This window comes from Pituophis catenifer, unplaced genomic scaffold (assembly GCF_029215685.1).
Source record: "Pituophis catenifer annectens isolate HBS135680 unplaced genomic scaffold, rPitCat1.0.hap2 SCAF_14, whole genome shotgun sequence".
Lineage (NCBI taxonomy): Eukaryota > Metazoa > Chordata > Lepidosauria > Squamata > Colubridae > Pituophis > Pituophis catenifer.
The window spans coordinates 18770030-18783782 of NW_027256894.1; the positions used below are offsets into that span (position 1 = coordinate 18770030).

Genomic DNA, 13753 nt, shown 5'->3' on the forward strand with positions numbered 1-13753 from the left:
ACAATTCAAGAGGCTGGCTGCTCCCTCTACAGCCATATACGGGTCTGGGTATCTTAGGGCCCACTGATCCTTGAGAATTTCTGCCTGCACGACCTGGATAAGCAGGAGGTATGTCAGAAGTAGCTCCCTTCCTCTGGAACAGCCGGTAACTAAGCTGCAAGTTCAATTTAAAGGAGATCTTAATATAGCATACCTACAGGATTATTGAAATACTCCAAAATCATAGGATGGAACAAGCTACGGGTTAACACCAAGTGTCTTTGCTTCTTTTTATTTCTTTATACAATGATACATTTCAGTCACTGCTATGTTATGCAACCCTGTATCAATTGAAAATTCCCGTATGTCCAAACATATATTCATGTTGTCCTTTATAAAACTGATAAAAACCTGCCAGTGCTAGTGTAAACATTTCCTACTGTTTTTTTTAAGCATGTGGGTTTTATCAGAGACCTTGTCAAGCAGGGCAAACAAATCTCACCATATCATTTTTTTAAGCAAAAAACGATCCAGATGTTTCCACTGATGGGCCGTGATTGATTTGGCTATTAAGAGCAGATCACCAATAAGCTTCTTGCTTCATAACTATGTATTCTTTCAACGGAACGTATGTAAAAAGTGAGCCAAAGTTGGGAAGAATTCACTCTTTTGATTATGGTATCACATTAATTAAAGACCTCCCTCGAAACTTTGAGGCTCCCTCCAAAGACGAAAATAATCCTTTTTATTACTTCTGCAACATCTTGTAGAAGAGTTATGCAATACAGGGGAGAGTCTTACAGTTCTTAAATGGCTGTAAGATCTTCAGCTGTAATTCCTGCATTGAAGTCAAGAACAACTTTCCAGGTCCGTGATGGCGAACCTGTGGCACGCGTGCCAGAAGTGGAAAGCAGAGCCATCTCTCTGGGCACGCAAGTCATCGCCCATTGCTCTTCCGGGGTCTGGCGCACCGGCCAGCTGGTCTTCACGCACGTGGGAGTGCTGGAAACCAAAAGAGCAGCCAAGATGATTTTCTGGTTTCCAACAGGCGCAGGTGCACTGGCTAGCTGGTCTTCGCATATGCATGCGCGGCAGAAGCTGGAAGACCAGGTGGCCAGTGCGCACGCGCGCACTCCCATTTCGGCACTCGGTGCCGAAAAGGTTCACCAACACTGTCCCAGATCCTTACAAGGGTTGCCAAATTGCATCACCCAATTGCTTGTCTAAATCTGGTTCTCCAAAATATTTCATGCTTAGGATCCCATCTGGATCAGTCACCGGGACCAGAGATTTTGTCTTCCAAGCTTTCGGACTCACACTGGAGCCCACACACACAACAGCACGCAGTCTGCTGGAGAGAAGCTCCCTGAGGATGGGCTCCAGCACAAGTCCGAAAGTTCTGAAGACAAAACTTCTGGTCCTGGTGACCGACCCAGATTGGGTCCTACAGCATTATCCTGAGACACATATATTCTCCTTCATTCATATTTCATGCTTAATGCAGGGAAACCTAGACTGATTTCAGACAAATAGGAGTATAATCTCTAGATATCATTTTTGGGTTGTGCAAAATAATAATTAACTCCTAAAAATTGGGCCACAGGAAATTGACAAGTTACATTACACTCTTTGCAAAAAACGACTTTGTGTTTTGTGCCTTTAAGTCAGTGTGGACTCCTGGGAACAGCCTGGACAAGTTTTTGTAGTTTTCTGGTCAATATTTTTGGAAGTGGTTTGACCTTCTTCCTAAAATGTAGAGAAAGGTCCCCCCAGCTGGTTTTGTGCCTATGGTTGGATTAGAACTCACAGTCTGCAATTTCTGGTGTCTTTAAGTATTGCAGCAAACCGACTCTCAAAAATTAGTTTACTGGAGACCAAAAAGGTCACATTATTTCACAGTCCAGTTGTCACTTTATCTCCTCTTTTGATATGCTACTATATCTCTGTAAGAAGTCCCTTATTCTACATACAGCCTTCTTTTTCACAATTTCAGGTGTGGTCTCCTATCCTGATTACATGTAACTTTGTCCCTAGAAAGGGTACGTAAAAATGGCCAGTATAGGTATCTGATACTTCTTCTTCTACATCAGGATCCTAATTAAAATAAATTTATTATTTAATGTCTTCTTTGCTAGAGGGGTCAGGTAAGGCTAGGAAATTTGTAAGCGCTAAAGGATGTATCTAGGGAAACATAGATCTTCGTGGGCACCATGTTGGCAAACATAGCAGTAAAGATGCGAATTACACAATGGAGTCAGTTAGAAAAGAGCCAAAGAACAGAATGGCGTCTCCTCCTCTCTAGCAGCTGCATTCAGAAGGTTCCCTGCCTACTAGCATCAGGATGCCCTTAATGTACCAAGTTAGTTAAAAGGACCACTTCAGAAATGCTGGAATTGAACCAGACAACTTGCCAACTGAAGGCAGTGGGGAGAGCACGATGTCCGTTTTAGCTCCTGCCTTCTCCATACATGGTCATCCTCAGTAGACCAGCCGAGAGGGAACCGAAGCAAAGATTAAATATCTGCTTGGTTTTTTTGCTTCCCTCCAAATCGCATTCTAGCTAGGCAAGATACAGTTCTTTGGGATATCTGGCTGCCACTCCAACTGTCAGATGCCATTTTTAGCACAGATTAAACTTACACCTTTGCTTAGAATGATATCTCAGCCTATAACAAATGTGACTTTTATTGCTGTTTTGTCACCTAGATCAGGGGTCTCCAATCTTGGCAACTTTAAGACTTGTGGACTTTAATACCCAGAATTCCTCAGCCAGCTTTGCTGGCTGAGGAATTCTGGAAGTTGAAGTCCACAAGTCTTAAAGTTGCCAAGATTGGAGACCCCTGATCTAGAGCATTATTTCCCTTCACCAGGCTAAACCCCTACAAAGAAGGCCCCAAAACTTTGCAGTTTGCAGCCACCTAATTTGGGGAAGAGCATTATCAATGAACTTTTTACTATATAAGCAAGCTTACATTAGAAGCTAGACAATAATTTATAATTTCTAGCTCCCTTTAATTTATGCATCAGCAATAAAATATTAACAGGTAGGTCTATAAAACTACAGCCTAGCAAAATGCTAACTTCTGTGATCCGGTGGCCATATTCTTTGGGTATTTGAGAAATAGAGAGTGAACATATCTGGAGCCAAGAGCACCCATTAAATCAGATCACTAAAGCCATTCTCTCCAACCTGGGCATCATTCAAATATGTATGCTTGAGTTCTCAAAAATGTCCATGTTGGGACCTAAAGTTCAAGCATCTGAACAAACCAAACCAGGGCCCCGACTCTTATCCTAGTACCTGTAGGATAAGCCACAGTTAGCTTCAAAGTTTAGATAAAAGGTAAAGGCTCTAGGGGGCGGTGCTCATCTCCGTTCCAAAGCTGAAGAGCCAGCGCTGTCCGAAGACGTCTCCGTGGTCATGTGGCCGGCATGACTAAACACCAAAGGTGAATGGAAGGCTGTTACCTTCCCACCAAAGGTGGTCCCTATTTTTCTACTTGCATTTTTTATGTGCTTTCGAACTGCTAGGTTGGCAGAAGCTGGGACAAGTAACAGGAGCTCACCCCGTTATGCGGCACTAGGGATTCGAACCGCTGAATTGCCGACCTTCTGATCGACAAGCTCAGTGTCTTAGCCATTGAGCCACCGCGTCCCTGATAAAAGTTTAGATAAGATTAGCCAGTTGTGTATCTGCTGAGACTTTCAATTTAAGACAGCTCTATTCCTTCTATTTTTCCCTCCAGTCTTCTCAGCCATTCTTAACCCAGATGGTCCTATTATAAAGTTGAAGATAAACCCTTGGAGGGTTGTTCCTCCTCTTGTTGCAAAGTTTGACCTTCCAAGTTGACAGTTCCAAGTAGGTCCAAGGGCACCTCTGTTATACTTCCTTCAACCAACCTGAAGGAGCAACAGTTAATCTGGTTAATGTTTCACCCTCAAGTTTTGCCCATCTGTTAACTGTCACTAAGACAATGCAACAGTAGGAGTGAACCCTGTCTTTGCAAAGATTTCCATCCTTGTTTTTCATGACAAGAGAGCCGTTAACCAGTGCAGTTACTATCGAAATAAGATGCCAGTGGAACAATACAAGGTTTTTAAACAAGCTGGCTTGATAAACACAAATGCCTCTACTCTTTTTCAAGGAGGATGGAAATATCTGCATTTAAATCAAAGCTAAAACTCAACTCTTCCTATGCTGGCTGTGAAAAGGCCTCCTTTGACCCAAGGAATCTCATACACTAGAAAAGTGGGATATGTAACTGTGCCAAGCCATAATAGAGTTTGCTGGGTTTTCATTTAGCACAGGGGTCTCCAACCTTGGCCACTTTAAGCCTGGAGGACTTCAACTCCCAGAATTCCCCAGCCAGCAAAGCTGGGAGTTGAAGTCCTCCAGGTTTTAAAATGGCCAAGGTTGGAGACCCCTGATTTAGCATACTACAGGTTTATGAGGATGCCAAAAGTAGGGCCTGAGGCCCACCAACTTTCTCTTTGCAAACCCAGAGATCTCTGAATAGCCAGGAACAAGTACTCAGACCCCATTTTGGACATGGGGGAGGTTGAGGAGCAATTTGGATGCCATGCCTTGCAGATGGGATCCCTGCTTGATCCCTTTAAAATGCCTGAAGTTCTTCTTCAAATGAATCTGCTTCAAGCTGAAGGAAACTGCAAGCCCATTGGTTTATAGTGCGGCATGATTCAATTAACTAGCTAATTAGCACGGTGTGTCTTAGCAGCAGCCATTTGATGCCAATTCGATAAATCATGGTTTAGGGTGAAGGTAGGCTTAGAATCGGGGAAATGTATATACAGCACATCTTTGAAAATAAAGATCTTTCTTAATTAAATGTTTCCTTTCTGAACTCTAGGTTTTAGCAGCCTGACCAAACGTATTATCTGAATTAAGGTGCATGCTTTTTTTTAATTACAATATCAAGGCTTCCTTACTTTCAGAAGTAAATCTGGGCTTCAAAAAGTTGTCCTCATCTCTTCAAAAGGCAGCCAAAAACTTATCTCCAAAAAAAGCTAAGAGCGAAAAAAAGTTACCAATATTTTTAGGAAGACCCAAGTATACCTGTTGCCACCCCCTCAAAAGGGGCATGAATCCACTTACAAGGACTACTATTAATACATGAAGCAAATCCTTCAGGCCAACAATTAATCTCAACTGTTGTGGTAACAAGAATCATTTTCATGATTGCTTGGGGGGGAATGTCTGAAACAAACTTTTGCTGAGTTGTTGTTGTTGTTAGTTGCAAAGTTGTGTCCGACTCATCGCAACCCCATGGACAATGTTCCTCCAGGCCTTCCTGTCCTCTACCATCCATTTAAGCTCCCACCGACTGCTTCAGTGACTCCATCCAGCTGCCTTGTTCTCTGTCGTCCCCTTCTTCTTTTGCCCTCCATCTTTCCCAGCATTGGGCTCTTCTCCAGTAAGTCCTTCCTTCTCAATAGGTGGCCAAAATATTTGAGTTTCATCTTCAGGATCTGGCCTTCTAAAGAGCAGCCAGGATTGAACTCCTCTAGGACTGACCAGTTTGATCGCCTTGCAGTCCAAGGGACTCACAGGAGTCTTCTCCAGCACCATTTGCTGAGTTAATCTATCATAAAGTGCTTAAAAAGCTGATTTGCTAGAGCTCCAGATGCAAAATAACCAAGAGCCACTGCCATCGCTACTTAAGTCACCCAAAAGAATTTTGGATCTGAATTGCAAACTTGCTCAACAGCTATAAAGGAAAGGAATATATTAACTGCTGTTGATATGCACTAAGAGTGCAGATGTTAAACATGTATGGCCGACCTAAAAATTAGCCAATCTGTGGCTTTCCAGATGTTGGGACAACAACCCTCTCCTTAACATGACTAACACTGTCTGGGACTCACATCTCGCATAATCCAATTAGACCTAGAAAGTCTCGGGTTTCCCAATGTTGGATTTTTGAATGGAATGTTGAATGAATGGCATTTGCTGCAGTTCATGAGATTGGTCTAATGAGATGTTTCCCAACCTCAGCAACTTTAAGAAGTGTGGACTTCAACTCCCAGAATCTTCCAGCCAGTGTGCAGTTGAAGTCCACGTATCTTAAAATTGCTGAGGTTGGGAAACATTGCTCTAATGTCCCAAAGGTGCTTTTTTTCAGGAGGCAACTGGACTTTCTGATTTTTCTTTGAAGACGTTTCGCTTCTCATCCAAGAAGCTTCTTCAGCTCTGACTGGATGGTGGAGGAATGGAAGGATTTATACTCCTTGCAGACCGCTGGTCATTTGCATTCTTTTAGAGAGGCCACTTGGAGGTTTATCTGTGTCCTCAGGGTCAACTGAATAGTGTCTGCATCCAAAACTGAAGTACAAATGGTTCCTGTAGTCTGCAATTTTTCTGGAAATCCATTCATACTCCCACATCAGTCAAAGGAAGAGAAGCGAAAAGTCTTCAAAGAAAAAAAAAAAGTCTACTTTGCCTCTTGAAAAAGCATCTTTGGGACAAGCATGACCTGGATGACTGAGGATCTCCACAGACATTGGTTTAATGCAATTTGTTTGTGCAAAAGCAAGCAACGAAAAAGGCATCCATCAGTAGCACCGAAGCTTTAAGATAAGCAATGGAGAGATTTATTGCACTGATCTTAAACATTGCAAAACAACCTTCCTACTGGGAAAATTTGCCTGTGGTGAAATAAACCAAGTTTACATATACTCAGAGACAAGATGTGTACAAGTAGTTTGATCATGGTTCGTTGAACAAAACCCAACTGGTTGGGTGCATACAACCCACCAAGCCAACATTAAGTATATATTATTAGAATCTTGAACTTAGCTATAATATTTACTCTCCAGCAGGAGACAAGGGTATCATCCAAGCCAAGCAAATTGTGCTTTTTGCGGCTGTTCATGATTTAAATATTGAACAAGGGGTGCCACTTGTTAACTCAAAGGCTGTATCAGGCTTAAAGCAACCTATCTAGGGCTGAATTCCAAATGGGGATATAGTGCCCTATTTTAAGTTTCAAAGTTTTCAAAGGATGTACCTTAAAGTATCCATTTGACTCACCCAAACATGCAAAATGTTTTGATCCTATCTACTCTGGTAGGTCTGAAGGCTACAACAGAGGTTATGGTGGTCCCAGGAAGTCCTCAATTTTTATCCCCAGCACAGAATTGGGATACCCAATTAAACCTATTCTTAGATAAACCAGCATCTTCACAACGCAGCCTGGCCTACACCTCACCTGTTCCAAACCAGCCATGTAGAAGCTTATGCCACGAATCTCATTCTACAGCATGGGTCTCCAACCTTGGCACCTTTAAGACTTGTGGACTTCAATTCCCAGAATTCAGTGGTGCTGGCTGGGGAATTCTGGGAGCTGAAGTCCATAAGTGTTAGAAGTTGCCAAGGCTGGAGAGCCCTGTTCTACACAGCCAGCTATAAATAGATACAACACAAATCGAATATTCATTTGAGAAGATACTTTCTTACAGTGAGGATACCTCCTTCCCACCCTCCCCGGATTGTTCTGCTGTCAATTTCTGTAACTTCCTGGGATAATGGAAAAAAACATTTAATCGGCCAAGTTACTTGGAAAGTTATAAATAACACACGGGGGCAACTACAGGACACCAAGAATGCGCTCTTTGGTCAATAAACTTTTTACGGCCAAGTTTGGTACTCTGCACCCCCTCGGAAAAAGTGCTGGTTAGATATTGGGAGAGGGGAGGGGCGGTGCCAAACCAGATAAGCCCCAACTCTACTTGATTTGAAGTAAATCACACAGGCCCAGCAATTCAAGACCCTGGAAGGCTACAGAGCGTGTCTTTATTATTCCCCCTTGTAACTAAGGCCTCTGCTTTTTGTCTCTGGAAGATGTAAACACATTTGCTGCAGCCATATATAGAGAGAACCGAGCTGGTCTATTTAGACAAGAAACTTCCTACCTTGGCTGCATTCACAGATTTTGCTAAACTACAAAGCAGTTGGGTGTCATACATAGTGCTAAAGCATTGTACGTGGTTATTTGGGGGCACAGTGTCCCTTTTAGAAACCTGCTATTGTGGCTTGTCACTCAACGTTTGGCTTAGCGTGTTGTGTGAATTCAAACAGTGGCTAAACAAACTACGGCTTATAAGGTTGTTCCACACCTACACTTGAGAATTGCCAACCCACAAACTAACAGGCTATTTTAATTGGGTGCTGCAACTCCAATAAACCATGATTACACTGGTAGCAAATGGGTTCACACAGTGTAAATCACTACATTGAAAGGACCCACTTAACCAATCGTTAGTATAGCCATTCTAGATAGGTTGGACTCCCGCTCCCATAACCCTCAGCCATAACAATATAATACTACCATGGCAATTCAAATGGAACACTTGGAGAGGACCACTTGGAGAAATCTTAACAGAATTCTGAACTCCTCCTTCCTGAAATCATGTAACTCAAGAGGAACATGAAGGCCAACGTAGACAATGATGAAGATTGGTGGGGGTTGTGGCCCAACCTTGTGTCTGATCTTATCTGATGCTTGAAATAGTACAAAGATCAGCACTCAGGCCTTGGTTTTCAACAGAAGGTCTCTTAGAACTCAAAATACACATAGCATCCCAACCATATTCATTCTCATATGTCATCGAAATTTGGAGAAAGCATGTGTGATGTTGTATTTAGTGTGTTGCATCTGGATCAAGGAGTCCCAGATTCAGGTCTATCCTCAACTCAGAATTGCTATGGAGACAGGAAGAAGTACTATGTAGGCCAGGGGTCCCCAACCTTGGCAACTTTATGACTTGTGGACTTCAACTCCCAGAATTTCTCAGCCAGCATGGAGATACTAAACTAAAGCATGGAGTTGCAGCATGGCTGGCTAAGGAATTCTGGGAGTTGAAGTCCACAAGTCATAAAATTGCCAAGGCTGGAGACCCCTGATGTAGGCCAACCTGAACTCCCAGAAGCTAGCAAGGATCTCCCAGATCAAAGCTGGCTGGGGAATTTTGGGAGTTGAAGTCCTCCAGGCTTAAATTGGCCAAGGTTGGAGACCCCAGTCCCAGAGGACCTTCAACCTTGTTAGCCTTCTTGTAAAGCTCTGGAGATCTGGCTGTCCCTCCCAGTCTTTTGGGCTAGCTAGAAGGTTAGGCGAGTCTTGCCGATGACAAAGCTTTTTATTCTGAGGGTTATTTTAAGCAGAGTGTCATGACTTATGTACTTCTAAGGTGGTTTTAATCTTACAGGGTTCAATCCTAGCAATCTCCAGGTAGGATTAAAAAAAAAATCTAGCTTGAAATTTTGAAGAACGGTTGCCATCCCTAGATGCAAATGTGACATCACTTATGTTCCTTTTTCATTTGTCCTCTTTCGATATTTCTTTAAGGGAAACGTCTTATCTACTCACAGCAATTATCAGAAGGATTAGAACTGCCCACAGAAAGATTATCTTGCAGCCAAAGGGAACCCCCCCTCTGCTTTGATTACTGCAAATGGAAACATATTGTTCTTAAACATTTTAGTGTGTAACCAATTTGTGAATGTGCCTCCTATGGGAGAATTTATTTAAGGAGGTTTTTTTCCCACCCCTCCCAAAGAAAGCTTGTTTTATCTTTATTCTCTCTTCCAAAAAAAAGCATGCAAGGCAGCCTGGGAAGCAGGTTCCTTTAATTGTCAGGTTTATCAAAATGCTGTAATTTTTCCAATTGCAAATTGTGGAAATGGAATCCCATGGAAGTTATGGGTCCCCAGAATCTCCCAGAAATTAAAGCATACCTATACGAGCTGAATGTACTTTCAGGTAGTCTACGCTCAATAAGATGAAGGTCGTGAGTTCTTTTCTCTGACTGCCAGGACAAAGAAATACGCCAGTCCTGCCCTTACATGCAAATGAATGATCTAAATTAGAGGCAGCACTGACATTTACATGGACCACAAACCAAGGTTCAGGTAGCAGTCTACCAGCATTTAAAAAAAAAAAAGCTCAAGCACACACTAAACTTTATTTAGAACATCTGTACATCCAAACGGAAGATTCACGAAGTGATTGCAGGATATTTAATGCGGGTTTAAATAAGCACCTTGCAGACCGATTGATTTTGGCCTGTTGACTGACTGACAGACAGAGGAATCGTTTCTTCCTCCTGGCATAAACACACAAACCCCACAAACGGAAGGCATCAGAAATAGCCTGAACGAAAGATGCACAGTAGAACATCAGCCTTGGAACTCTCTCTTCATAAACAGTAGCGCAAATATCACCTTCTAACATATCCCGTTGTCACTGCAGTTAAAAGCAAGTTTCAGGTGTGATGTTACCTAACCCGACGCATCCCACCTATACGGCTACATCAGAAAATGGTATTTTAAGAGCATTTTTCATACATCAGGACAAAGACTGTGAGATCCCCGCCAAGCATTCTCAGAGGTTAATTCCATTACGGCAATACGCCTGGTAGGAATTCACCATTCGTTAAGGAATTGGATCAGAATTGGTCGCCATACTGAACAAATGAAGCCACCGTTTTTCAGAGGGTCGGGAAGGAACCGAAGGTTGTGCTTTTCCTAAACAGACGTCAGCTCAGTCTTAAGACCAGGAGCCGTTTTCCCTTTAAGAACTAATTAGTAATCATAAGCTAGGTTTTGACCAGGTTTAGCAACATCACAGCATCTATGGAGCAAAAGCAAAACGACTGCAGCCTTCTTTGTAGGTGGTGGTCGATACAATTGAAGTGGTATATTTCATACAGGAGAGATGCTGGAGGGAGGGAAAAAAATCACCAATCCACCATCACTCCCAAGCTGGTCTAGCAGTCACAAGGGTTAGTCAACTTCTCTAGTTAAGATGCTTCTTCCATCTCTGACCAGATTCTGATAGTTTTCAGGGCTGCGTTTCGATTGTGGCTTTATAAGAAAAACATACCCAGCTTTCCAAAAAGTAGGAAACGGGAAACTCTTATCGTTTCCCCAACAACTCTACCCCACCTCCAACAACCCCAGAAAAGGAGCTCTTAAGTCCCCAAAACATCCGTCCACCGAAATTTAGCTTTTGCGGGGCAATGCTGGTTTAGAGACAGCAGAAGGCGAGGGACGGGGGGGGGGGGGGGAACGCAAGCTGCTGTGAAGAGGGGGGGGCACGTCTGGAAAAAGCAACCTCCCCTTTGGGGAGCCCAAAGCCATCCTCAGCCCGCATGCAGAGGCTGCAGTGGAGGGGGGAAGGGGAAGAAACATCTGGCCGGCAAAGCCCAGCCTCCATATTGGCCAATTCTACCTACCTTCCCAAGTCCCCCCCCCTTTCACCAGGTGGTGGGAGGAAAAGAACCCAAAAGGGGCATGGTGGGGGGGTGGGCAGGAGGGCTGAGATGGGGGGGGATTCCAGAGGAAAGCAACCCAAAAGAAGCACCTGGCATGGGGGGGGGGGAAAGCAGGGCTGGGGGACCTGGAGGAAAAGAGCTCAAAAGGGGCATGGGGGAGGGGGGGCAGGAGGGCTGAGATAAGGGGGGGGAATCCAGAGGAAAGCAACCCCCAAAGAAGCACCTGGAGGGGGGGGAAGGAGGACTGGGGGACCTGGAGGAAAAGAGCCCAAAAGGGGCACCTGGGGGGGGAGGTGCAGGGAAGGCTGGGAGGGGGGCCAAATCACCCGAGAGCAGGGGGAGCCCCAAAACCTCTCGTCCACCAGAGGAGCCTCGCCATCCCTCTCCGACTACACGGAGGACCCCCAGACGGCAGTGGGGAGTGGGGAGGGGGGGCTTCCTGGAGCCCTGGCCAGGCAGAAGAAGCGCCCAGCTCCCGAGGGGCCCCCCGAGTGGGTCCCTGCAGCCCCGCAGCCAAGCCTCGCCGCCCGCTCCCCCTTCCCCTTCCCCGCCCGTCCGTCCGTCCGTGGGCGCTTACCTCCTCCTCGAGGCTGCTGCTGCTGTGCTCGCTCTCCTTGGCCAGGTTGCTCATGGTGGGTGCGGAGGGCGGCCGGCCGGGGCGCGGGGCGGGGGGGGGGAGGTGAGGCTCGCGGGCGCCGCTCCGAGGTGGCTGCTTCGCCTGGCCGACGGCGGCTTCTTCTTCTTCTTCCTCCCCTCCGGGCTGGCGGGCTTCGTGAGGGGAGCGGAGGGGCCGCGGGGCTCCTGCCGGACGGGGCTGGGGCTGCGGCTGCTCTTGCCGGGGCTGCGGGCGCCGCGGGGCGAGGCGAGGCGAGGCGAGGTGAGGCAGGTGGCGGGGCGGGGGTGGCCGGGCTTGCGGGGGGCCCCGAGGTGCGCGAGTGCGGTGCAGGTTGGGGCGGGGCACGAGCGCGCCTTATTGGACGCCGCCCCGGGCTCGCGGCCAGCTGGACGCCGCTGCCGGCCAATGAGAGGCCGAGGGGCCAACGAGCTGCAGCTGCTGCCGCCGGGGCCCGCCAGCAAACACACTCACACACACACACACACACACACAGACAGAGCCCCGCAGCAGTGCGCGAGCCCGGCTGGGGTGGGGAGGTGTGGCCGAGGCGGCGACCGGGGGGGGCGGGGCCCCTCTCGCCGTCTCCAGGGCAACCCGCCGGCCAATCCCCGCCTCCGCCTTGCCAAAAATTTTCGACTGTCCGTCGCGCGCCCTGCCTCCCTCCCTCCTCCTGCCTCCCTCCCTCCCACCGCGGAACTTTTTAAACTTTGATGAACTTCCTTAAAGGGCTCGCGCGCTTTTCCCGCCGCCCACCGGCAGCCGCCTCTCGCTCGCTCAGCCCACGGCCACGCGCTCCCGGGAGACGGCGGGAGGGAGAGGGGACTAAAAGGGAGCCGGGCGGGGAAAGAGGGGTTGTCCCCCCCCCAATTATCTTTTTCTTCTTCTTCTTCTCCTCCTTCTTCTTCTTCTTCTTTATATTATTATTATTATTATTATTATTATTATTATTATTATTATTATTATTATTATTATTATTATTATTATTATTATTATATACACAAAAATGTCAGTATACACAGCAAACGAGATAACCATGCTGGATTTCGTATCACAAATTATTATTATTATTATTATTATTATTATTATTATTATTATTATTATTATTATTATTTATTACTATTACTACTACTATTATTATTAGCATTAGCATTAGCATTAGCATTAGCATTAGTATTAGTATTTAATCTTTAGTGAGATTCACAGCCTTTGAGGCTGGTTAATAGCTCAGCAGCTCGAGTCCTAACCAAGGACCTAGGAACTGTTCAGGTATCGTCGGAGGATGTAAGCTGTTCCGAGTAAGGTGGTTTTTTTGTATGATGATGATGATGATGATGATGATGATGATGATGATGATGTCGTTTGGCAAGGTAGCAAAGGGACAGAAAAATCCTGGCGTGGATGCTTTTGGGATGGGGGGGGCGTGGATGGCGAGGGATCTTTTTTCCTCGCAGGTGGAAAGGAAAAAGGGCTCTTTTGGAAACGCGGGAGCTGCGTTCTCACGACCCGCCGAAACCAGCGACCCCCGTTTTTTTAGCAGGGTTGGCTAAATGCGTGCGAAGGCGACTCCCTGGGTGATTTGTTTGTCAATGAGCGGGGCAAACCCGGAGAACTGGGGAAACGTAATGCGGAGGGTGGGGGTTGGGGGGGTGAGAAGGCATCATGGGAACGCGGCCATCGGAGAGATGGAAGGTACCCCCGTTACTGCATCCCTATCGTGGTTTGTTTGGGGGCTTTGGATTTACACGTTATAGGTGGATTTAAAAAAAATGAAACGAGCGCTCAAAAAAAAACCCCGAGTTTGCGATCGGGAGACGATATGAAATAGATTTCGTTGTCAATTCGCTTTTTTCTTTTCTTTTTTAGCCGAAA

The 13753-nt window shown here is 45.9% G+C and overlaps 1 protein-coding gene across 1 annotated transcript in view; it reads right to left on the reverse strand.

Moving 5' to 3' along the window:
* The window catches only part of RBPMS2 (RNA binding protein, mRNA processing factor 2), a 34277-nt gene extending 22084 nt beyond the window's left edge, over positions 1–12193 (reverse strand). The window contains exon 1 of the mRNA XM_070953898.1: positions 11846–12193. Within this exon, the coding sequence (XP_070809999.1) occupies positions 11846–11899 (54 nt within the window). The 5' untranslated portion in view covers positions 11900–12193. The remainder of the gene's footprint in view (positions 1–11845) is intronic.
* Positions 12194–13753: the final 1560 nt, after the last annotated feature.